Source organism: Erythrolamprus reginae, chromosome 13, assembly GCF_031021105.1.
Source record: "Erythrolamprus reginae isolate rEryReg1 chromosome 13, rEryReg1.hap1, whole genome shotgun sequence".
In the NCBI taxonomy this organism is placed as follows: Eukaryota; Metazoa; Chordata; class Lepidosauria; order Squamata; family Dipsadidae; genus Erythrolamprus; species Erythrolamprus reginae.
This window is the reverse complement of record NC_091962.1, coordinates 14,423,679-14,449,707: the sequence shown is the minus strand read 5'-3', so window position 1 is coordinate 14,449,707 and position 26,029 is coordinate 14,423,679. Positions and strand designations below refer to the sequence as shown.

The 26,029-nt window shown below is 43.1% G+C and overlaps 2 protein-coding genes across 2 annotated transcripts; both read right to left on the bottom strand.

Moving 5' to 3' along the window:
• Positions 1 to 446: 446 nt before the first annotated feature.
• On the bottom strand, positions 447 to 7,214 carry S100A11 (S100 calcium binding protein A11). Its single transcript, XM_070766456.1, has 3 exons — positions 7,071 to 7,214; positions 3,456 to 3,614; positions 447 to 735 (listed from the first exon to the last, which is right to left on the bottom strand). Exons 1-3 carry the CDS (start codon positions 7,071 to 7,073, stop codon positions 568 to 570), a joined length of 330 nt encoding a protein of 109 aa, XP_070622557.1. The 5' UTR covers positions 7,074 to 7,214; the 3' UTR covers positions 447 to 567.
• A 4,054-nt stretch (positions 7,215 to 11,268) lies between these two features.
• Positions 11,269 to 15,776, bottom strand: LOC139175477 (trichohyalin-like). The gene is made up of 2 exons (XM_070766601.1): positions 15,639 to 15,776; positions 11,269 to 14,223 (listed from the first exon to the last, which is right to left on the bottom strand). Exons 1-2 carry the CDS (start codon positions 15,774 to 15,776, stop codon positions 11,269 to 11,271), a joined length of 3,093 nt encoding a protein of 1,030 aa, XP_070622702.1.
• Positions 15,777 to 26,029: the final 10,253 nt, after the last annotated feature.

Sequence of the window (26,029 nt, the reverse complement as noted above, 5' to 3'; positions counted from 1 at the left end):
TTATTTAATTCATTTATTTATTTTATTTTATGTATGTATGTATGTATGTATGTATGTATGTATGTATGTATGTATTTATTTAATTTATTTATTTAATTAATTTATTTGTTTGTTTGTTTGATTTTTATGCCGCCCTTCTCCTTAGACTCAGGGCGGCTTATAACATATTAGCAATAGCCCTTTTTTTTTTAAACAGAGCCAGTATATTGCCCCCACAATCCGGGTCCTCATTTTACCCACCTCGGAAGGATGGAAGGCTGAGTCAACCTTGAGCCGGTGATGAGATTTGAACCGCTGACCTTCAGATCTACAAGTCAGCTTCAGTGGCCTGCAGTACCACACTCTACCTGCTGCGCCACCCCGGCTCCTGCAGCCAAGCGTCCGACTCACTTTCCCTACCGCCTGACCGCACCGTTCACCCATTTCCCACAAAACCACAAACTCGCTTCGGTTCTCAGTTTTATTGGAATTTTAACAAGTGAAAAAAAGCAAAAAAGAGTATAAACATCGTCGAACACCCTTCCCCGATTTTTTTTCTGGAACGCTCTGGATGCCGAGGTTTGAAATTTACGGTCTTTTGGGGGCTCCACCGCCGGGCGCCGATTGCACGTGGTCGTGGCAGGCCATGGCCAGGCCTCCGATGAGGTTCAAGAACTCGGAAAAGTCCAGCTCGTTGTCGTTGTTCATGTCCAGCTTTTTCATCATGCGGTCGAGGATGCTCGGGTCCTTTTGGTTCTGAAAAAAGGATCACGGGAGATCAGCTGGGACTTTTTGGACCTCCCAAAATGAATGTCGCGAGGGATAACAAGTCAAAAAAATCTTGGAAGCCCACCCCTGGAATACCGCGTGCAGTTTTGGTCACCGTCAGTAGGGGGCAGGCAGGGGTTCCCCTTCCCCTAGGAAGCCAAATCTGTCCCGAGGACAAATATGACTCCAGGTGCCACCTGTGGCAACCGTGCCATAGGTTCGCCATCACTGGTCTAGAGAAAAGAAAGACTTGGGTGTGGGGCAGTATTTTAGGGGCTGCCACAAAGAGGAGGGGGGTCCTATTTTCCAAGGCCCCCAAAGGCAAGACAAGAAACAAAGACACTACAAGACATTACTCAAGGAGAACATAGAAACGTAGAAGATTGACGGCAGAAAAAGACCTCACGGTCCATCTAGTCTGCCCTTATACTATTTCCTTCTTTCTGCCTTCGTCCTTCCTTCTCTTCCTTCGTCCTTCCTCCCTTCCTTCCTTCCTCCTTCCTTCCTTCTTCCTTCCTTCTCTTCTTTCCTTCCTTCCTTCCTCATTCATAGAAACATAGAAGATTGATGGCCGAAAAAGACCTCTGGTCCATCTAGTCTGCCCTTATACTATTTCCTTCTTCCTTCCTTCGTCCTTCCTTCTCTTCCTTGCTCCCTTCTTCATTCATAGAAACATAGAAGATGGACTGCAGAAAAAGACCTCCTGGTCCATCTAGTCTGCCCTTATTCCTATTTCCTTCTTCCTTCCTTCCTTCTTCCTTCCTTCTCTTTCCTTCCTTCCTTCCTTCTCTTTCTTTCCTTCCTTCCTCATTCATAGAAACATAGAAGATTGATGGCCGAAAAAGACCTCCTGGTCCATCTAGTCTGCCCTTATACTATTTCCTTCTTCCTTCCTTCGTCCTTCCTTCTCTTCCTTGCTCCCTTCTTCATTCATAGAAACATAGAAGATGGACTGCAGAAAAAGACCTCCTGGTCCATCTAGTCTGCCCTTATTCCTATTTCCTTCTTCCTTCCTTCCTTCTTCCTTCCTTCTCTTTCTTTCCTTCCTTCCTTCTCTTTCTTTCCTTCCTTCCTCATTCAAAGAAACATAGAAGATTGACAGCAGAAAAAGACCTCCTGGTCAATTTCCTGTATTTTATCTTAGGATGGATCTATGTTTATCCCAGGCATGTTTCAATTCAGTGACTGTGGATTCTTCCTTCCTTCCTTCCTTCCTTCCTTCCTTCCTTCCTTCCTTCCTTCCTTCCTCATTCATAGAAACATAGAAGATTGACGGCAGAAAAAGACCTCCTGGTCCATCTAGTCTGCCCTTGTACTATTTCCTTCTTCCTGCCTGCCTTCCTTTCTTCTCTTCCTTCCTTCCTTCTTCCTCCTTTCCTCCCTCATTCATAGAAACATAGAAGATTGACGGCAGAAAAAGACCTCACGGTCCATCTAGTCTGCCCTTATACTATTTCCTTCTTCCTGCCTTCTTCCTTTCTTCTCTTCCTTCCTTCCTCCTTCCTCTTTTCCTTCCTCATTCATTAGAAACATAGAAGATTGATGGCCGAAAAAGACCTCCTGGTCCATCTAGTTTGCCCTTATACTATTTCTTGTATTTTATCTTAGGATAGATATATGTTTATCCCAGGCATGTTTACATTCAGTCCCTGTGGATTTACTGCAACCTGAAACTAAACGGCAATTTAAACTAAACTAAACGGAAACTTAAGGGCAACCTGAAACTAAAATATTCCAGTGTTGGAGCATCCATAACTTCTGGTGGCAAGCAGTTCCACAGGTGAAACTTCCTAACAGTGAAAACCATTCATCTGGGGAACTGCTTGCCGCTGGAAGTTGTGGATGCTCCAACACTGGAAGTTTTTAAGAAGAGGTTTTGACAACTGCTTGTTCAATGGTATAAGATTTCCAGCCTAGAAGACTTTTGAGGCCTCTCCCAGCTCTGTTATACTGCCACCTCGGCCTTTTTCATGGTACAGATCACTGGTAAGAGGTCTGACTTGGAAACAGGTCCCCCAATAACTTGTTGATTGAACCATCCTTCGCCTCGTTCCAATAACAGTGAAAACATTGAACTAGGCATTGGTGCATATCCCGGTCAGTGTTCCCTCTAATTTTTTGGGGGGGTGGGCGGAAAAGTATAGTGTCTGAGCGGCAGTCCCTTTGGGACTGGGCGGCACAGAAATAATAAACAAACAAACAAACAAACAAACAAATAAAAAACCCACCCTGTTTTGCCTCAGAGAATTTCAAAATAAAATACTCTACTGTGTGTCTATAACAGTGAGCTCATAATAGGGCAACTCTATCAATATCAAAATGCCACTTAAATAGTTGAGCTAGTTTCAAACTAGATTTTGATTTTCTTTCTCTCTTCCTTACTCCCATTCTTTTTCTTTCTCTTTTCCTTCCTCTCTTTTTTCTATCTGTTTCTCTCTCTTCCTCTCTTCCACTCTCTCTCCTTCCCTCTCACTCTTTCCCTCTCGGCTTCAGGGCAGGTTTGGAAAACTCTGAGTTGATGATGATTTTTAAGTGAGCGATTGCTCACTGCTCAGCTTAGAGGGAACTATGATCCCGATGTGCAATTCTACCTCCCACCACCGGGGGGAGCCCATACCCCACCAAGCAGGATTCCTAAGCAGAATCCCTGAAAATCAAAATGGTTTCCCCCGGGTGCATCGAAGAGATACATAAACCGTAAATCCCACCTTGGTAAAAGAGGCCAGCTCCGTGTTCATGAATGTTTTGAATTCGGTCTTGGAGAGAGTCTCTGCCTTTCCATCCTTCCCACCATAGCGCTTGAAGACGGCCAGTAGCGACTCGATGCAACGCTCAGTTTCGGTGGGACCGGCGGTGTACCTAGATGACTGCAGAAGTGGGGGAAAAAAATTTGCATTTTAAAAATCACGCCCTTTTCGCTTCGGAATATCGCTACGATGTGTGCTTCACTAAAAGAAATTTATTAATTTATTTATTAATCAGATTTGTATGCCGCCCCTCTCCGCAGACTCGGGGCGGCTCGTAGCAATAATAATACAATGTAAACAAATCTAATATTTAAGTTAATTCATGTCTTGTTTCCAACGGGAGAAGGGAATTGTTCTGACCCAGCCTTAGCAGAAACAAGAAAGCGATTCCTTGTCTCGAATAACCCCTCTTTATTTATCTCCCGTGAATTAACGCCGTTCGCGCACTGAAAAGTCTAGACAATTTTATTTATTTCATTTATTGATTTTGTCCAATGCACAATGAGGGTTTTAGTGGGTATACACCTAGTAAAATACATAATGAAGGTTATAGAGGAGATACTCATAGTAAAATACATCTAAGAAATAATAGAAGAGAAGATATAGGAATTAAACCTATCAATGAAAGAATAGAAGAAGAGATATAGGAATAGAAGAAAGGTATAGGAGATATAGGAGAGCAATAGGACACTTGTACTCGCCCCTTACTGACCTCTTCGGAATCTGGAGAGGTCAACGGTAGATAATCTAAGGGTAAAGTGTTGGGGGTTTGGGGATGACACTACGGAGTCTGGTAATGAGTTCCACGCTTCGACAACTCGGTTACTGAAGTCGTATTTTTTACGGTCAAGTTTGGAGCAGTTAATATTAGATTTAAATCTGTTGTGTGCTCCTGTGTTGTTGTGGTTGAAGCTGAAGTCGTCGCCGACAGGCAGGACATTGCAGCATATGATCTTGTGGGCAATACTTAGATCTTGTTTAAGGCAAAGAATGGTTTCCAAGCCTTAAAATATTTGCAGGGTGTTTTTTTTTCATTGCTTTACTTAATCAGAATGTTTCTTTCCGGGTGCTAACAATATTCCCAGCTCTTACCGGCTTGCAAGCTCTTTCATTGTTACTCTCTGCAAAGAATGTTTTCCAAACCCTATCTTTGTAGTTTTTTTCCCCATTCCCTATTTGCTCCAAATAAGTTTCTTTCCAGCCCTAACCAGGTGCTAACAATGTTCCCAGCTCTTCCCCACTTGCAAGCTCTTATGTGTAACAGATTATTTTTCAATATTAGATTTGTTTTCATTGTTGTTAGCCGCCCCGAGTCTTCGGAGAGGGGCGGCATACAAATCTAATAAATAAATAAATTAAAAAAAAACTTTTAGAGACCCGGAGTGTGGGGGGGGGGGGCGCTCTGGAGGGTCCGTAGGCAGAAATCCCACCCCCCCGGGATCGTAGGGGAAGGCAGTTAAGCTGCGCGACCCCGCCTCTCTTAATTCCTGCCTGTCCCACAATTCAAACTAAATTCAGTTCAATTCAATTTATTTGACTTCTATGCCGCTTTTAAAGAGTCGCTTTTCTCCTAGGCCTCGAACCCTTGTGCGGCAGACCCAAGTCCAACCGGTTAAAGGTCTGACTCCTGCCTAAGGCTTCCCTTGTTTCAACTTCACACCCCCCCGGGAAAATTTTTTTGCAGGAGGAACTCTGAGCCACGGTGGAATTTGAGAAAGCTTGTCCCCCGGTGCAGCCACACCCTTTCCCGCTGAAACAAAAGCGGAAAACCACAGCCCAAAGCGGCAAAGGCCTGACTGCTCTTCTGACCTTGCAGGAAAGGCGAAACTGATTTTTCTATCACCGGGGAGAGATAGAAAGGTAGATAGGTAGGTAGGTGGGTAGGTAGAGAGAGAGATAGATATAAATAGAGATAGGTAGGTAGGTAGGTAGATAGGTAGATAGAAAGAGAGAGAGAGGTATAGATAGGTAGATAGGTAGATAGCTAGATAGATAGATAGAGAGAGAGATAAATAGAGATAGATGATAGATAGATAGATAGATAGATAGATAGAGAGAGATAAATAGAGATAGATAGGTAGGGAGGGAGGGAGGGAGGGAGAGAGAGAGATAAATACAGATAGATAGAGAGAGAGAGGTAGAGATAGATAGATAGATAGATAGAGGTAGGTAGGTAGGTAGAGAGATAAATAGAGAGAGAGAGAGAAAGATAAATAGAGATAGGTAGGTAGGTAGATAGATAGATAGAGATAGGTAGGTCGGTAGGTAGAGAGAGAGATAAATAGAGATAGATAGATAGATAGATAGAGATAAATAGGGATAGATAGAGAGATAGAGAGAGATAAATAGGGATAGATAGAGAGATAGAGAGAGAGAGATAAATAGGGATAGATAGATAGAGATAAATAGAGATAGAGAGAGAGAGAGAGAGAAAGATAAATAGGGATAGATAGGTAGGTAGGTAGGTTGTTCGGTAGGTAGAGAGAGAGAGGTAAATAGAGATAGATAGATAGAGAGAGAGAGAGAGAGAGAGAGAGAGATAAATAGGGATAGATAGGTAGGTAGATAGGTAGGTAGTTCGGTAGGTAGAGAGAGGTAAATAGAGATAGATAGATAGATAGATAGATAGAGAGAGAGAGAGAGAGAGAGAGAGAGAGAGATATTCTGATGATGTCAGCAGATGGCTGATGAAAGCTTAGAATAAAATTTTAATTATTTTAGTTCCAGACTTGGCAGAATGTCTGGTGAAAAACTCACACCCTTGGCAGCATGGATGCCTCCCCTGTTTCCAAAGAAAGAGAGAGAGAGGGAGAGACAGAAGAGTGAGGAAAGAAAGGAGTGAGAGAGATAAAGAGACTGAAGGTGGAGAGAGAAAGAAAAGAAAAAAGTGAAAAAGAAGGGAGAGAGAGAGAGAGGAGGCAGACAAGAGCAGAGAAAGAGAGAGAGAAGCTGGAGAGAGAAAAGAGAGAAAGAATGAAGAGGAAAAGAAGTGAAAGGGAGGGAGGGAGAGAGGCAGATAAACAGACAGAAGAGTGGAGAAAGAAAGGAGCGAGAGAGGAAAAAACGACTGAAAGTGGAGAGAGGAGAGAAAAAGAAGTGAAGAAAAAGGGAGGGAGGGAGACAGAAGAGTGAAGGAAGAGAGAAAAAAGAGACTGAAGGTAGAGAGAGAAAAGAAGTGAAGAGAAAAAAAGAAAAAGGAGAGAGAGAGAAAGAGAGAGAGAGGGAGGGTGGAGGCGGATGAGAGCCACACCTTGGTGGCCTTCTTTGCTCTCCAGGCTACACTTCCCATCACCCCCACCCACTTAGGGCTCCGTGGACCATGGGAACTGTAATCCCCATTCAGTAGAAAGAAGTGAACTTTCCGTCGAACTTTTTTCGGTTATTCCAGCTGTTGCCCATTCCTCCTCCTTCCCCTCCAACCCATTTTTCCTGGCTGGATTTATTTTTGTGGAGGGGGGGGGCTTCCTTCCTTCCTTCTTTCCCTCCCTCTCCCCCCCCCCAATTACAACCCCCCCTCCCTGTCTCCATCTTGGCCTAACTTCCCAGGCGTTCTCCAAGGGCCGGCTGTGTGCTTACCATGGTTGTGGTCGGGACAATTGGCCGTGCAGAGTGGAAAAAGTTGCCTTGTTGCAGTTGAGCTGCTTGGAGACCCGAGTGGTGGAAGGGAGGGTGGGGCCCCTCCCCGCTTCAGACAACGCCTGGTTTTTCCCCCCGCCCCCCGTTGAGCAATTTTGGCTTAAGCTCATACACTCAGGCGCACGCACACAAACCCAGACAGCCCCACCTTATTTCAAGCGCTCAGGAATGTGCTTAAAGGGAAGTTGGGTTTCCCCTCCCCTCTCCTCTCCGGTTAACCCACTCGGCCCCACTCTCTAATAACTAACAGAGTTAAAAGGGACCTTGGAGGTCTTCTAGTCCAACCCCCTGCTTAGGCAGGAAACCCTACACTACTTTAGACAGATGGTCATCCAACCTGCTTAAAAACTTCCAGTGTTGGAGCATTTACAACTTCTGGAGGCAAGCTGTTCCACGGATCAACTGTTCTGACTGTCAGGAAATTTCTTTTTAGTTCTAAGTTGCTTCTCTCCCTGTTTACTTTCCACCCATTGCTTCTTCTTCTACCCTCAGGTGCTTTGGAGAATAGGTTGACTCCTTCTTCTTTGGGGCAACCCCTGAGATGTTGGAAGGCTGCTATCATGTCTCCCCTGGTCCTCTCTCTCTCTCTCTCTCTCTCTCTCTTTCTTTCTTTCTTTCTTTCTTTCTTTCCTTCCTTCCTTCCTTCTTCCTTTCTTTCTTTTGCTTTGGAGAATAGCCTGACCCCTTCCTTCCTTCCTTCCTTCCTTCCTTCCTTCCTTCCTTCCTTCCTTCTTTCTTTCTTTCTTTCTTTCTTTTGCTTTGGAGAATAGCCTGACTCCTTCCTTCCTTCCTTCCTTCCTTCCTTCCTTCCTTCTTTCTTTCTTTCTTTCGCTTTGGAGGATAGCTTGACTCATTCTTCTTTGGGGCAACCCCTGAGATACTGGAAGGCTGCTATCGTGTCTCCCCTGGTCCTTCTTTTCCTTAAACCAGACATAAACCCAGTTCCTGCAACCGTTCTTCATACGTTTTATCCTTCTAATCCTCTTTGTTGCTCTTCTCTGCACTCTTTCTAGAGTCTCAACATCCTTTTGGCATCGTGGTGACCAAAACTGAATGCAAATATTCCAAGTGTGGCCTTACCAAGGTCTTATAAAGTGGTATTAACGCTTCACGTGATCTTGATCCTCTCCCTCTGTTGATGCAGCCTAGAACTGTGTTGGCTTTTTTGGCAGCTGCTGCACACGGCTGGCTCCTATTTAAAGGGTTGTCCACCAGGATTCCAAGATTCCAATTTTTACAGAGTTGGTCAGAAGCAGATTCGAGTATTTGCAAACTGAACCAGAAAAGCAACTTAACTGGTTTTACCGTTCTAATTTCTTCCCCCAAAATTCCTAATCTATACAGTGCTGGAAAAATAACAGGAAACCAGGGTTGTTGGTTTGTTTTTTTTGCATAGCTTTAATTTTCCTTTGTACAAAGGAGCTGCCGAGGGGTGAGTCATCCCCCTACTCCTCTGAGTAAACGCTGAGGAGAAGAATTAAAATAAATAGTTGGAGACAGACATTTTTCCCCCGTTGTCTTGTGCCAAGGGACGGGCGTTAACTTTGCCACATGGCAGCGATCACCGCTTTCTTTCCCTCTTGTAGAACACACCTGGAAGTTTTCCCCATAACCGTGAGGACTAGAGACTTGGCGTTTCTAAAAAAGAATTTAGAAAAAGGGCTGAATTCTGAGTGATTTCCACTCTGCTTCCATCAGGACTAAGGAGTGTAAATAATGTGCGGTTGGGATTTTATGAATTAAAGTTAGTGTACCCCCTTGCAGTAGAGAGAGAAAGAGAGAAAGAGAAAGAAAGGATGAAAGAGAACAAAGGAGAAAAGGAAAGAAAGAAAATGAAAATGAAAGAAGGAAAGAAATAAGAAAGAGAAAGAAAGGAAAAGAAAGAAAAAGAAAAAGAGAAGGAAAAAAAGAAAGAAAAAAGAAAGGAAAGAAGGAAGAAAGAAAAAGATGCAAGGAAAGAAGAAAGGAAGGAAGAGAAAGAAAGTAAGAAAGAGAAAGAAAGGAAAAGAAAGAAAAAGAAGGAAAAAAAGAAAGAAAAAAGAAAGGAAAGAAAGAAGAAAGAAAAAGATACAAGGAAAGAAGAAAGGAAGGAAGAGAAAGAAAGGAAGAAAGAGAAAGAAAGGAAAAGAAAGGAAAAGAGAAGGAAAAAAGAAAGAAAGAAGAAAGGAAAGAAAGAAAGAAGAAAGAAAAAGATACAAGGAAAGAAGAAAGGAAGGAAGAGAAAGAAAGTAAGAAAGAGAAAGAAAGGAAAAGAGAAGGAAAAAAGAAAGAAAAAAGAAAGGAAAGAAGGAAGAAAGAAAAAGAAACAAGGAAAGAAGAAAGGAAGGAAGGAAGAGAAAGAAAGTAAGAAAGAGAAAGGAAGGAAGGAAGAGAAAGAGAAAACCCTTTAAAATCTTTATTATTATTACAGTATTTTAATGCCTATTGTATGTATGTTTTGCAAAAGTTCATCTTTGCAACATTGAGAACTATTCAGAGTTACCTTGTGGTAAGGCGGGCAGTCAATAGATTTAATAAATAAATAAATAAACTTTTAATTTTTTTAAAAGAGAGGATTCTTTTCAGAAGAACTTTCTGGAGATAAGCTCCCTCCGCCCTCTTGCAAATTGGAAAAAGTCCAGTGGAGATGATTTTTTTTTTAAAAAAAAAAATTGCAGGGTTGTGTGCTAATGAAAAGGATTGGACAACGGTTGTGTTCTCTAGCAACCAAAAGAGAAAGGGTGGGGTTTAAACAAAGCCCAGGGCAACGCAATTGCAGTGGCGTGTGAAATACGCAACCTTCCCCTTTGCAAGTTGTGACTTGAACATGAACTCTTTTTTTTTCTAAAAAAAAAAGAAGAATATTTAACCCTCTTGAATCTGGGCTGATTTTTTCTTTTTTGCTGAGCTCTGCTGCTCCATCTTGTGGCCGACAAAGGAATCACCCCCATTTTAACACAAAAACAAAACTAGTAAGGAAATACACTGCGGACGAAAGAAACAGAAGGAAGGGGAAGAAGAAGGGATGCATTTCAATCAGAAGGAATTTATTGATATTAGAAGAAAGATTCCCAAGGACACTTAGGAGGGGGGTCTACTACATGTGTCGAGATTTGTTTCTTGATCGCACCAGGCAGAATTGGGGGGTTCACTTGTAACCTTCCCGGGGAGTTTGGAAGGTACAGTGGTACCTCTACTTATGAACTTAATTCATTCCGTGACCAGGTTCGTAAGTAGAAGTTTGTAAGAAGAAGCAATTTTTCCCATAGGAATCAATGTAAAAGCAAATAAGGCGTGCGATTGGAGAAACCACAGGGAAGGCGGAGGCCCTGTTTCTTCCCAGGAGATTCCTAGAGTGTCCCCACGGAGGCTTATCTCTACCTTTTCTGGCCCTGTTTCCTCCCAGGAGATTCCTAGAGAGGCCCCACGGAGGCTTCTCCCCACCTTTTCCGGCCCTGTTTCGTCCCAGGAGATTCCTAGCGAGGCCCCACGGAGGCTTCTCTCTGCCTTTTCCGGTTACAGTTTCGGAGGCTCGGGTTTGTAAGTGGAAAACGGTTCTTGAGAAGAGGCAAAAAAAATCTTGAACACCCGGTTCTTATCATGAAAAGTTCGTAGGTAGAGGTGTTTGTAGGTAGAGGTACCACTGTACTGCGAACCAAAGAAACAGAAGGAAGGGGAAGAAGAAGGGATGTGTTGAATCAGAAGGAATTTATTGATATTAGAAGAAAGATTCCTAAGGACACTTTGGAGAGGTCTACTACATCCATCTAGATTTTCTTCTTGATCGCGCTAGGCAGAATTGGGGGTTTGCTTTCCTCATCTTGTAACCTTTCCCTGGAGCTTGGAAGGTAGCTCAGACTCACCGAAGAGCAGTGGAATGGATGGAAACCCTGATTAGGGGAAAACCCAGATGATGAGAGAGACCCCTGCTTTTTTCTCACCCTACGTTTACATTTTCCATGGATACATCCCAAAGGAAAGAGACCAGGACCCCATGATACCATTCGCTGGGTATCACCTTGGACTAAAAGGATTGATTTCGAGACGATTAGAATTAAATGATTAGAAGAAAAACTCAACAGGGTTGAAGGACATCTGCAGAAAGAGAGGAAGACGTGAAAGCAGAGCCTTCTTTATGCTTGCCTCTTCATCCCAACTTCTAGGGTTGCTCCGGCTTCTTCTGGGCCAACAGATATTCGTACAGCGGGTTGCAAATCACGCACGGTTTGTTTTCCACCACAGAAACGCTCGGCTTCTCCGCAATGGCTTGTTGGCCATTGTCCTCCAGAAGTGGCTGAGATTCTCGGGCCCATGAGCCACTCCCGTCATCTTCCTCCACTTTGGGTTCAGGTGGAGGAACATCTCCTTCACGATGGATTTGCTGCTGGTTGGGAGCAGAAGGTTCTTGAGCTTCCTCTGCATCTGGAGATAATTCACACTCACCTTCAGCTTGGGGGGCTGGTGTGGGTTGGTACCTCTGGATCCAGCTCTCCTGGCCCTCAGTGATCTGTCGTTCACTCGGTTGGGAGATCACTCTCTTGCTTACAGGAGAACCTACCATTCTTTGGGCTTGGTCCTCTCCTGCTTCTTGGGCTTCAGTTTGCTGATGTAGCAGTCCCCTTCTTTGGGGTCCTCTCCGTTCTGACCCAGACAAACGTTGGCTCTCTCTTGTGACCTGGTCATGTGGACTCGCCAGGCTTCGTTCTGCCTTAGATTGTCCAGGCTTCCTTGAGAGTCGAGGTTCACCAGACACTGGTGGCCTTTGTTCTCTCAGCAGATCAAGTTCACGGTCAACGGTTTGGTTGGAAAGAGAGGTGGCTTCACGTGGCTGGGTGCTATCCCCCATATTATCTCGGGTTACTTCTGTATCCCTGAAATTAGGATCAGAGGATCGGACTGTCCTCTGTTGCTCACCATCCCTTGGGTCGACTTCATATGGGTTGGCAGGCTTCTGACCATCTTCTGTTAGGTCAGTTTGTGTGGGGCTCCACCTCTGGTCAGCAGACTCATGTGGTGGCATTCTCCTTGGCCGTGGATCATCTTGAGGGCCAACCTCATGCGTTGGGGTTCTCCTCTGGTTGATGTGTCTTGTATCAGCATCATGGGATGAAGTTCTTCTTTGGTCTTCACCTTCTCTTGAGTTGGCCTGGTAAGTTTCGGTCTGCCTTTGATTGATGCTTTCATCATCAGAATCGTGTACCGAGGTCCTTCTCCGGTGTTCACTCTCTCTGTGGTCAACATCACTAACATCACTAACCTCAACACTGGTCCTCCTTTGCCCTTCACCTTTTCTTTGAGCAATACCGATTGCCCAGATTTGTCTCTGGCCATTGCTTACTCTATCATAGCTTTGTCTCCTCCCTTCTCTTTGTAGAGTATGTCTGGACTCATATATCTGTTGTCCACTCCGGTCATATTCTCCTGAACTATCAGATGGAGATTGTGTCGGTCTGGTGACTGCTTCTCTCGATTGGAATTGTTCCCTTTCATCAACTCTTGAGTCAACCAACGGATGCCTTCTCATCTCCCTCTCTACGAGGTCTGAGTAATGTATCTGAGGCCTTCTCCTGTCTCTCTCACTATCCCAGGTTTTATGTTCATCATACCATTGCCTCTCATGGTTGTCTTCTCTCTTGGGTGATTCACGAGGCTGGGGTCTTCTCCTTCTTGCAACATCTCTTCCTAGGGAGTGGACGTCATAATTACGGGGTCTTCTCTGATCATCTCTCCTTGGTTCTTCATGTCTTTGTGACCGGATATATCTGATGTCCCTGGCTACAGGTTCAAGGGACTGGGATCTCCTCCTTCTAACTTCCATTACTCTGGTATCATCCCGGCTGAACACACGCCTTCCTCGCTCTACCTCCGCAGGACGTTGGGATCTTCTGACCTCTTCTCTGCCTTTGGACTCATGAGATTGGGAAGGTCTGTCCATGTTCTCAAGCTCTGAAGAGTAGGGCCTCCCCCTCTCTCGGGCCCTTTGTTCCAGATCTTCCACTTCTGGTCTTCTTGAAGCTTCGCGTGGCCGTGGTCTGCTCCACTCATCTTCCACACGACTCCTTTCAGATCTTCTGAATTCTTCCTCTGCCCGGATTGCTCTACGGACATCTTCTCTTGATTGAAAGACAGAACGCTCTTGTCTCCTCCTCTCACTCACTCTGTGATCAGCTTCATGGAACTGGGATCTTCTCTCGCCTTCTCTGGACAACGGGCGATGCTCCTCATATTCCTCTACTGGGCTACGGTGACGGATTCGGTCTTGGCGATCGTCAGTCACACGAGGGGGTTCAAAGGCACGAGACCTCCGCTCGCTGTGCATTTCCAGCTCCCTCCGTCCATCTTCCCCTTCTCGCCGTTCACGAGATGGCCGACTTCTTTCAACGTCAGAATCTGTACGATCCACTCGTGCCTGAGAACCATATCTGAAGAGTCTTCCCTCAGTCTCCTGACCTCGGCATTGCCTCATTTCTTCCCTCCTGGATGGGACCATTGCAGAATACAGGTCTTCTTCATCCCTGTCCGAGGGACCACGATCTTCACGTCTGTCGTGGTCGTTTCTTCTCCCAAGTGGAGAGTCCTCTCCCAGTACTGATTCCCGTTGTCGTCTCCGTTGACGGGGTTCTGGCATCTCAATATCTATCCACTCTTCGGGTTCAAGGCATTGTTGTTTAGGCTCTCTTTCTTGATGTTCCCGAGATGGACGGTCTCTCCTATCACCATCCCGCAACTCACAATCATGTCCATCAAAGTTGCTATCTTCTTCTTCTACTTCTTCTACAGGTTCAATAGGAAGGTAGCGTTCAACCGTGTCTCCACGTCTTCCTCCCTCCGTGGTACGTAGGGACGTCCCATCTGAACCTTTTCTCTCGTGGACAATGTCTCCTCTCCTTTCCCCATCCTGCCGGCCTCCTCTTCTGGATCCTCCCGCTTCTCCTTCACGTATGGCTCTGCTACTTTCATCCCGGAAAAGGTACTCTCTGGGCTGCAGGTAACGGTAACAACCCTTGGCGATCTGGAAGACGAAAATCAGGTACTCGTTGAAGTCCACCAAGCTGTCTCCGTTGACGTCCAGCAGCTTGAAAGTGAGCTCAATCGTCTGAGGGTCGCAAGGGTTCTGGGAACGAGGAGAAATAAAAAAAGAAAGAAAGAGGGTTGGTTTTCAGGGATGGACCGACTGGTCATTCCAATCACCATTCGGGCCTCAACATTTTTCACTCTTAAGATGTTCATTCATTTCAATTCATTCATTCATTCATTCATTTCAATTCATTCATTCATTCATTCATTTCAATTCATTCATTCATTCATTCATTTCAATTCATTCATTCATTCATTCATTTCAATTCATTCATTCATTCATTCATTCATTTCAATTCATTCATTCATTCATTCATTTCAATTCATTCATTTCAATTCATTCATTCATTCATTCATTCATTTCAATTCATTCATTCATTCCGATTTATTGATATTGATTTATTGATTTATTGATTTATTGATTTATTGATTTATTGATTTATTGATTTATTGATTTATTGATTTATTGATTTATTGATTTATTGATTTATTGATTTATTGATTTATTGATTTATTGATTTGACATTTACGGACTCAGCACGCCTTACAACATATGTGTTAGCAAAAACTTCAGAAGAGAAGGATTTAGGGGTGGTGATTTCCGACAGTCTCCAAATGGGTGAACAGTGCAGTCAGGCAGTAGGGAAAGCAAGTAGAATGCTTGGCTGCATAGCTAGAGGTATAACAAGCAGGAAGAAGGAGATTATGATCCCGCTATATAGAGCGCTGGTGAGACCCCATTTGGAATAATACCGTATCCAGTTCTGGAGACCTCACCTACAAAAGACGGGCTACACAAATGGTGGAAGGTCTTAAACATGAGATTTGAACCGCTGACCTGCAGATCTAGCAGTCAGCTTTAGTGGCCTGCAGTACCGCACTCTACCTGCTGCGCCACCTCGGCTCAATATAAGTCTAAGTGCTATAGGGTTTCCTGCCTAAGCAGGGGGTTGGACTAGAAGACCTCCAAGGTCCCTTCCAACTCGTTGTTGTTGTTGTTGTTGTTGTTATTATTGTCAATACAACACAGCAGACGAGATCACTATGCTGCATTATTTATTATTATTATTGTTATTATTATTATTATGTCAATACAACTCAGCAAACGAGATCGCTATGGTGGATTTCATATTTCATCACCAGGCGGGGGCTTCCCAAGCACCTAGGACTGCGAATTATTCTTATTCTTATTCTTATAATTTTATTCTTATTCTTAATCATCATCATCATCATCATCTTCTTCTTCTTACTATTACTACTACTACTACTACTACTACTATTATTATTATTATTATTATTATTATTATTATTATTATTATTCTGAGCCGCCCCGAGTCTGCGGAGAAGGGCAGCGTAGAAATCTAATATAAATAAATAAATATCATTCCACAGACCGATCTCGCCGCCACTGTCCATTGTAGTTCCTTCCTCCCGCAAACGGTTGGGACTCACCTCCAAGACTTCAGCAAACTCTTTTTGGATCAGCGTCTTCATTTCTCTCCGGTTGAGAGCCAGGTTGCCATCTTGGCATCGGGCGTACTTGTGAAAGATCCCGACGATGGTGCAGACGCTATCCAGAAAGTAGCTCATCCCAAAGTCCTTTTCTGCAAAGACAAAGAAAAACGGGAAGATTTTAGGCCCAGGATTCTTCAACACCTTCATCAATGACATGGACGAGAGAATAGATGGGGAACTTATCAAATTTGCAGATGACACCAAACTGGCAGGAATAACCAACCTGTTCTGGCTTCTGGTAGAAGTTTAGTAATTACAAATAACTTTCATTAAATGCATTTCTGCAATTCTGTTTATTTCTCTGCTCTCTTGTGCTCCAACAAAAATATTTCACCAGAAGAGCCCTTCACTCCTCCACTCGAAACAGAAGACCCTACGAAAATAGACTAACAATCCTGGGTCTAGAAAGCCTAGAACTACGACCCCTAAAACACGATCTAAGTATTGCCCACAAGATCATATGCTGCAACGTCCTGCCTGTCAATGACTACTTCAGCTTCAACCACAACAACACAAGAGCACGCAACAGATTCATACTTAATATTAACCGCTGCAAACTTGACTTTAAAAAATATGACTTTAACAATCGAGTTGTCGAAGCGTGGAACTCATTACCGGACTCAGTAGTGTCAACCCCTAACCCCTAACATTTCTCCCTTAGACTCTCCACGATTGACCTCTCCAGGTTCCTAAGAGGTCAGTAAGGGGCGTGCATAAGTGCACCGGTGTGCCTTTCGTCCCTTGTCCAATTGTCTTTCCTTTATCTCATATCATATATATTTTCTTCCTTTCATATATCTTCTCCTCTATTTTTATATTTTTCTTTATATATATTACCTCATGTCTATTCTCTTCTATGTATTGTGTATTGGACAAAATAAATAAATAAGAAATAAATAAATAAAAATAAATAAAACACATTCCAGACATCAATCAGTCTGTTATCTCTCTTCTAGCCTCTTCTCACATTCCCTTTCCTTCTTCAGTAGACAAGATTTATTTCCTAACTACATAGCTATAAAAAAAACTGCAGCACTTACTAAACACAATACAAAATAATTTGGCTTACTTTAGCATGGGGAAAAAGCCCCTCCATATTTCTTTTCAGCAACGTTGAACCTCCACCCTTCTCCTCCACTAGCCCCCTGACGTGCCAAATATTTAACCCATTCCTCTCCTTAATATCTTCTTCCAGACCTCTGTTCTCTACGTTTTTTGGCCCTTCTGAATTTAGGATTAACCCAGCGAGCGTCTGATTCTCCCTCGCTAGATCCTGAAGTCACAGCCCCATCCTGTGGCTGGCCTCCCACCTGTTCTACTACCCCACTACTTCATAGACACTATCTGAATCCGAGTCCTCAATATCTTCATCATCCTCCAACTGATCAAGAGTATGTACGACACAACCCTCCAGAAGATAGCCTCAAAATACAGAAGGATCTTGACAAACTTGAACAATGGGCGCTATCTAACAAAATGAAATTCAAGGGTGAAAAAAAGTCAGGTTCTGCATTTAGGCAAGAAAAACAAAATGCACAGGTAGAGTATACAGTGGTACATTGCTCAACAGGAGTAATTGTGAGAGGGACCTTGGAGTCCTAGTGGACAACCATTGACATAGGAGCCAGCCGTGTGCAGCAGCTGCCAAAAAAGCCAACACAGTTCTAGGCTGCGTCAACAGAGGGAGAGAATCAAGATCATGTGAAATGTTAATACCACTTTACAAGGCCTTGGTAAGGCCACACTTGGAATATTGTATTAGTTTTGGTCACCACGATGCAAAAAGGAGGTTGAGACTCTAGAAAAAGTGCAGAGAAGAGCAACAAAGGTGATTAAATGACTGGAGGCTAAAACCATTGCAGGAACTGGGTTTATGTCTAGTTTAACGAAAAGAAGGACCAGGGGAGACACAATAGCAGCCTTCCAATATTTCAGGGGTTGCCCCAAAGAAGAAGGAGTCAACCTATTCTCCAAAGCACCTAATGGTAAAACAAGAAGCAATGGGTGGAAACTAAGCAAGGAGAGAAGCAACTTAGAACTAAGGAGAAATTTCCTGACAGTCAGAACGGTTGATCAGTGGAACAGAAGTTGCCTCCAGAAGTTGTGAATGTTCCAACACTGGATGTTTTTAAGCAGATGTTGGATAACCATCTGTCTGAAGTAGTGTAGGGTTTCCTGCCTAAGCAGGGGGGTTGGACTAGAAGACCTCCAAGGTCCCTTCCAACTCTGTTGTTGTTGTTGTTGTTGTTGTTGTTATTATTATTATTATTAATATTAGTAGTAGTATTATGTCAATAGAAACATAGAAACATAGAAGTCTGACGGCAGAAAAAGACCTCATGGTCCATCTAGTCTGCCCTTATACTATTTTCTGTATTTTATCTTAGGATGGATATATGTTTATCCCAGACATGTTTAAATTCAGTTACTGTGGATTTATCTACCACGTCTGCTGGAAGTTTGTTCCAAGGATCTACTACTCTTTCAGTAAAATAATATTTTCTCATGTTGCTTTTGATCTTTCCCCCAACTAACTTCAGATTGTGTCCCCTTGTTCTTGTGTTCACTTTCCTATTAAAAACACTTCCCTCCTGAACCTTATTTAACCCTTTAATATATTTAAATGTTTCGATCATGTCCCCCCTTTTCCTTCTGTCCTCCAGAACACAGCAGAATACAACACAGCAAACGAGATCACTATGCTGGAATTATTATTATTATTATTATTATTATTATTATTATTATTATTATTATTATTATTAATAATAATAATAATAATAATTCCAGCATAGTGATCTCATTTGCAGTGTTGTATTGACATAATAACAATACATACAATACATTTGTATGCCGCCCCGAGTCTGCGGAGAGGGGCGGCATAGAAATCTAAATAATAAATAAATAAATAAACAAACAAACAACAACAACAACAACAACAGAGTTGGAAGGGACCTTGGAGGTCTTATTAATATTATTAATATTATTATTAATATTATTATTATTATTATTATGAAGGGCCTCTGTTTTACTAAGGTGGCCCCAGAGGGAATTACCATCCCTTCCAAGGACCTCCAACGAACTGTTCAATTTCCCCCATTTTCTCCTATCCCCCCTCTCCCCCAATTTTTCTACTCACCCAGCTCAGCAAATTCAGGGGAGCAGCCTCGGAGACCAAAAGTGTGAAAACGCCAGAAAGCTGAACCCCTTTTTATAGGTCGGCTAATTGCCACCACGCAAGGCGACACCCTCTTCCCCAGGACGAACTGATTCATCTTCGGCCCCAGCTCGGTTCCTCCACCTTTGTTCTCTTTCTTGGACAAATTGCTCGACAACTCGTATTTCCACCTCTTGGTTGACATGCTCCCCAAAAACCGGGAGCCTTAAAATAGCATTTGCTGTCGTTCTGCAATTTTTTAAAAAGGAGGGAAAAAAACGTGCCTTGTGGGATGATCCTCCCTAACTTCCATGTGCCCGAATCTGGTTTTATCCGGGCGTCGTGCAATACGAGGGTTGGGAGAGACAAATTCCATTTGTGATTTCTGACCGTCTCCAAATGGGTGAACGATAGGGAAAGCGAGTAGAAGGCTTGGCTGCATAGCTAGAGGTATCACAAGCAGGAAGAGGGAGATGGTGACCCCGCTGTGTAGAGCGCTGGTGGTGAGACCCCATTTGGAATAATACTGGGTCCAGTTCTGGAGACCTTCACCTACAAAAGGAGATGGATCAAATGGAAGGGGTCCAAAGACGGGCTACAAAAATGGTGGAAGGTCTTAAGCATCAAACTGATCAGGAAAGACTTCATGGACTCCATCTGTCTAGTCTGGAGGACAGAAGGGAAAGGGGGGACATGATCGAAACATTTAAATGTGTTAAAGGGACATGATCGAAACATTTAAATGTGTTAAAGGGTTAAATAAGGTCCAGGAGGGAAGTGTTTTTAATAGGAAAGTGAACACAAGAACAAGGGGGCACAATCTGAAGTTAGTTGGGGGAAAGATTAGAAGTAATGTGAGAAAATGTTATTTTACTGATAGAGTAGTAGATGCTTGAAACAAACGTCCAGCAGAGGTGGTCAGTAAATCCCCAGTCACTGAATTGAAACATGCCTGGGATAAACATAGATCCATCCTAAGATAAAATACAGGAAATAGTATAAGGGCAGACTAGATGGACCATGAGGTCTTTTTCTGCAGTCAATCTTTATTTTTTATTTTTTTATTTTGTCCAATACACAATGAGGGTTTTAGTGGGTATATATCTATATACACATAGTAAAATACATGATGAGGAGATACTCATAGTAAAATATATCTAAGAAATAATAGAAAAGAAGATAAAGTAATAGAACATATCAATGAAAGAATAGAAGAAGAGATGTAGGAATAGAAGAAAGGTACAGGAGATATAGGAGAGCAATAGGACAGGGGACGGAAGGCACTCTAGTGCACTTGTACTCGCCCCTTACTGATCTCTTAGGAATCTGGAGAGGTCAACCGTAGATAATTTAAGGGTAAAGTGTTGGGGGTTTGGGGATGACACTATGGAGTCCGGTAATGAGTTCCACGCTTCGACAACTCGGTTACTGAAGTCATATTTTTTACAGTCAAGTTTGGAGCGGTTAATATTAAGTTTAAATCTGTTGTGTGCTCTTGTGTTGTTGTGGTTGAAGCTGAAGTAGTCACCGACAGGCAGGACATTGCAGCATATGATCTTGTGGGCAATACTTAGATCATGTCTAAGGCGTTGTAGTTCTAGGCTTTCTAGGCCCAGGATTGAAAGTCTGGTCTTGTAGGGTGTTCTATGTTTCTATGTTTCTATAGCACATGCAGAATTTTGGATTTGTTTTAAAGTTCAAAAACTAAGGTTGGTTTCCAGAAAGTATAAGCTCTGGCAGGAGAAGACGAGGTCTTGTGACACCATCAGGGTTTATGGTTTGATCGGGTGCAGAATTTCACGGCTCATGCTCCAGGAGAGATCCATCAATCAATGGCTTTTAGCTCTAATTCATCTTTCCTCCAGGTTGGGAAGCAATATATCCCGGAATGATAGATCTTGTAAACTAACAATGGGCGGAGGTAGAATTCTCTCTCATCGCCCAGCAGGAGAATCTCAAGAAAACCTCTTGTCACCAACGGAGGGAGTCGAACAATTGGCCTTGGTGAAGGACAGATTTATCTTCCCAGGTTTCAACTTCGTATTTTTTCTTGCCCAAAATCAACAACCCACCAACCTACGAGGACATACAGAACGCTTGGCTGCATAGCTAGAGGTATCACAAGCAGGAAGAGGGAGATTGTGATCCCGCTGTGTAGAGCGCTGGTGAGACCACATTTGGAATAATACTGTGTTCTGGAGACCTCACCTATAAAAAGAGATGGATGAAATCGAACGGGTCCAAAGACGGGCTACAAGAATGGTGGAAGGTCTTAAGCATAAAATGTATCAGGAAAGACTTCATGAACTCCATCTGTATAGTCTGGAGGACAGAAGGGAAAGGGGGGACATGATCGAAACATTTAAATAGAAACATAGAAACATAGAAGTCTGACGGCAGAAAAAGACCTCATGGTCCATCTAGTCTGCCCTTATACTATTTTCTGTATTTTATCTTAGGATGCATCTATGTTTATCCCAGGCATTTTTAAATTCAGTTCCTGTGGATTGACCAACCACGTCTGCTGGAAGTTCGTTCCAAGGATCTACGACTCTTTCAGTAAAATCATATTTTCTCATGTTGCTTTTGATCTTTCCCCCAACTAACCTCAGATTGGGTCCCCTTGTTCTTGTGTTCACTTTCCTATTAAAAACACTTCCCTCCTGGACCTTATTTAACCCTTTAATATATTTAAATGTTTCGATCGTGTCCCCCCTTTCCCTTCTGTCCTCCAGACTCTACAGATGGAGTTCATGAAGTCTTTCCTGATACGTTTTATGCTTAAGACCTTCCACCATTCTTGTAGCCCGTCTTTGGACCCGTTCAATTTGATCCATCTCTTTTTGTAGGCAAGGTCTCCAGAACTGGACACAGTATTATTCCAAATGGGGTCTCACCAGCGCTCTTTATAAGGGGTTCACAATCTCCCTCTTCCTGCTTGTTATACTTCTAGCTATGCAGCCAAGCATCCTACTTGCTTTTCCTACCGCCCGACCACACTGCTCACCCATGTTTTTAAATGTCTTTGTTTTTTGTGTTATGTGCATGTATGTTTATAAATAAAACTTTATAATAAACTTCAACTTGTTTGTCCCACCGCAAATGTTTTGAGCAAGGCGGGTTCAACGCTGTGACTATTTTCAGAAATATTCCTTTTTTTGTGTGTGTTCTGTTCCGTCAAAGTTCTCCGGTCCTTTGCCTTCACACCATTTGTCACTTTATTTTAAGGGTCCCTGCCTTGTTTGTTCAACCCGTGGAGGCCACCTCCTTGTTATTTTTCTCTCCCCGCAGAAAAGGATGTGAGTAATTTCTGTCCTGTAGCCACTTGTTTTAAGCGCCCGGGCTAATTACACCTGGGATAATGATACCTTAACTCATCTGGTGGCTAAATTTAAATTGGGTGTCTTCTCCAAACGGAGGATGCAGCAGTATCTCTGGTGGGCTGCAATCTCCAGATTTTGAATTAAACTCTTGGGTCCAAAAGGGACCCAGTTTGACGATGCCTACAAGAAGATTAGAGATGATCAGATGTTTTTTTTCTTGCTGAATTCAGTTGGGTCAACTCCTCTGTCCTTGAAAGAAGTCCAAATGGACCTCTCTTCCTTTCGTTGTTTCTCCAACACTGCAGCACACCCAATCTTGTATTCATCGCCATCACCTTTATGACCACAATCGGCTCTACAGCTTGTGATTTCAGAAAGATGTTTCAATGAAACAGCAGGTTGTGACTCGTTGTGGTCATCTGATGCTTTCTCAATGATTCAAGACCTTTCCCCACCCCCAAAAAAGCTTCAAGACATGGCTAAGCGTGGATGACGGATCTTGTCCAGAGAACCTGCTTTCAAGAGGCCAACAGCTGGTTGACGTTTTGACTTGGAGGATTTTGGGGGTGTGAGAATAACCGTTGACCTCCCCACCCCAAAGTCCATGAAGTTGGAAGGCTAACTGGTCGAACTTTTGACTTGGAGGATTTTAGGGGTGAGAGAATAACCGTTGACTTCCCTACTCCAAAGTCCATGAAGTTGGATGGTTAACTGGTTGAACTTTTGACTTGGAGGATTTTGGGTGCGTGTGTGTGAGAATAACTGTTGACCCCCCCACCCCAAAATCCATGAAGTTGAATGGTTAAAGCCTTCTAGATGTTTCTTCACCCCAACTCCCAGCATGCTTGTCCAGTGGTGGCTTCGGGAACTGGAGTTTGGTGGAACCAGAAAGATGGGAAGTCCCCATGTGTTGAATGTCAATTTTCTAGATACGTGTGGTGCTCCCTTCCTCTCCTTCTCGAGAACCTTGTCCTAGAGGAAACGACGGGCCCTCTCAAATTAACATTATTACCTGAAGGGTCGGGCTGTCATTCACTCATGACGTTATTTATCTTAAAAAAAAGATTTGCTTCCAAAAATGTTCCCCCATCTCTTGAAAAGCAGGAATGATTAGTCAAAGAGGGTGGACTTGTTCTACCAAGGGTAGACACCAAGTTTGGGTTGCTACTAATGTATATTTTCTTTTATGCACACTGAGAGCATCTGCATGAAAGACAAATTCCTTGTGTGTTCAATCACACTTGGCCAATAAAGAATTCTATTCTATTCAGTCAGTTATACTGCTTATAGAACAGAATAGAATAAAATAGAATAGAATAGAATTCTTCATTGGCCAAATGTGATTGGACACACAAGGAATTTGTCTTTGGTGCAGATGCTCTCAGTGTGCATAAAAGAAAAAGACATTTGTCAAGAATCATGTGGTACGACACTTAATGATTGTCATAGGGGTCCAATAAGCAATGAAGAAACAATATTAATAAAAATCTTAGGATACAAGCAGCAAGTTACAGTCCTACAGTCCTAAGTGGGAGGAAAAGGATGATAGGAATGATGAGAAAAACTTTTAGAAAAAGAAGTGCAGATTTAGTAAAATGTCTGACAGTGTTGAGGAGATTATTTGTTTAGCAGAGTGATGGCGTTCGGGGAAAAACTCTTCTTGTGTCTAGTTGTCTTGGTGTGCAGTGCTCTGTAGCGACGTTTTGAGGGTAGGAGTTGAAACCGTTTGTGTCCAGGATGCGAGGGGTCAGTAAATATTTTCCCTGCCTTCTTTTTGACTCGTGGTAATAATAATAATAATAATAATAATAATAATAATAATAATAATAATTTATTAGATTTGTATGCCGCCCCTCTCCGAAGACTCGGGGCGGCTCACAACAACGATGCTGCTAACTAGAGCATAACAAAACATTTGCTAGACCAATTCTCGAATACAGCTCATCTGTCTGGAACCCGCACTGCATATCGGACATTAATGCAACTGAGAAAGTCCAGAAATATTTCAAAAGAAGATTCTTTCGCTTCCCTGCTTGCAACAGAATACCTTGTTCCACCAGGCTTGAAATGTTGGGGTTAGACAACTTGGAACTATGCTGCCTTCGGTCTCACCTAAGTGTAGTAGATAAAGCATACTAAATGTCCTGCCTGTCGATGACTACAACCACAACAATGTACGTGAGAAAATATTATTTTACTGAAAGAGTAGTAGATGGTCGGAACAAACTTCCAGCAGACATGGTGGGTCAATCCACAGGAACTGAATTTAAACCTGCCTGGGATAAACATAGATCCATCCTGAGATAAAATACAGGTCTTTTTCTGCTGTCAATCTTCTATGTTTCTATGAATGAAGAAGGAATGGAGGAAGGAAAGAAGGAAGGAAGGAAGGAAAGAAAGAGAAGGAAGGAAGGAAGGAAGGAAGGAAGAATCCACAGTGACTGAATTGAAACATGGGATAAACATAGATCCATCCTGAGATAAAATACAGGTCTTTTTCTGCCGTCAATCTTCTATGTTTCTATGAATGAGGAAGGAAAGAAGGAAGGAAGGAAGGAAGGAAGGAAGGAAGGAAGGAAGGAAGGAAGAATCCACAGGAACTGAATGTAAACATGCCTGGGATAAACATAGATCCATCCTGAGATAAAATACAGAAAATAGTATAAGGGCAGACGAGATGGACCAGGAGGTCTTTTTCTGACGTCAATCTTCTATGTTTCTATGAATGAGGAAGGAAAGAAGGAAGGAAGGAAGGAAGAGAAAGAAGGAAGGAAGGAAGGAAGGAAGAATCCACAGTCACTGAATGTAAACATGCCTGGGATAAACATAGATCCATCCTGAGATAAAATACAGCGAATAATAGAAGGGCAGACTAGATTTATTTATTTATTTTATTTATTATTTGGATTTGTATGCCGCCCCTCTCCGAAGACTCGATGGACCAGGAGGCCTTTTTCTGCCGTCAATCTTCTATGTTTCTATGAATGGTTATAAACCAGCTGTTATCATCATTATCCTCTCCTCATTAGCCAGTAAAGGTTTCTTCCCACCCATGTAATATTTAAACAGCCATTTAAGCCAGGAATGAAAGAAATTCCGGTTATTCTCTGAAAACCGATGTTATTTTAGTGTGCTTATTTTAAAAAGGACAGCTATGGGGGGGGGGGAGTTGAAATACGAGCATTAACAACCTGCTTGAAAGAGGACAGGTGTTGCAAGCCGGGCTGGGCTGCAGGTAAATTTATCTATCATCCAAGGCAGGGTGTCAGCATTTTGGAGAAATATATAAAAAGGAACCGTAGACCGGCTATTCTTCCAACAGTTCCCCAAAGGTTTCCAACCGTTGACGGTACTGAGCTGGGTGAGTTGAAAACTACGTTTGCTACATCGGGGGAGGAAAAAAAAAAGGAAATTTGGGAGATAATTTGGTAGGAGCCTCGGTGGTGCAGTGGTTAGAGTACGGCACTGCAAGCTACTTCTGCCGGCTGCCGGCAGTTTGGCAGATCAAATCTCAGCAGGCTCCAGGTTGACTCAGCCTTCCGTCCTTCCAAGGTGGGTCAAATGGGGACCCAGATTGTTGGGGGCCAGAGGCTGTAGACTGCTTAGAGAGGGCTGTGAAAGCACTATGGGGTGGTTGTAAATCTAAGTGCTAGTGCGACCTTCCTTCCTTCCTTCCTTCCTTCCTTCCTTCCTTCCTTCCTCAGCCTTCCTTCCTTCCTCAGCCTTCCTTATTTATTTATTTATTACTTAGATTTGTATGCCGCCCCTCTCCGAAGACTTCCTCAGCCTTCCTTCCTTCCTTCCTTCCTTCCTTCCTTCCTTCCTTCCTTCCTTCCTTCCTTCCTTCCTTC

Excerpts from the sequence above, each read along its gene's own strand:
- S100A11 (XM_070766456.1), bottom strand. Across the intron at positions 736-3,455 it reads AGCTGGCCTCTTTTACCAAG|AACCAAAAGGACCCGAGCAT; the intron begins GTGGGATTTACG and ends TCCTTTTTTCAG.
- LOC139175477 (XM_070766601.1), bottom strand. The coding sequence starts at position 15,776 with ATGAGCTACTTTCTGGATAGCGTCTGCACCATCGTCGGGATCTTTCAC. Across the intron at positions 14,224-15,638 it reads AGTTTGCTGAAGTCTTGGAG|AACCCTTGCGACCCTCAGAC; the intron begins GTGAGTCCCAAC and ends CCTCGTTCCCAG.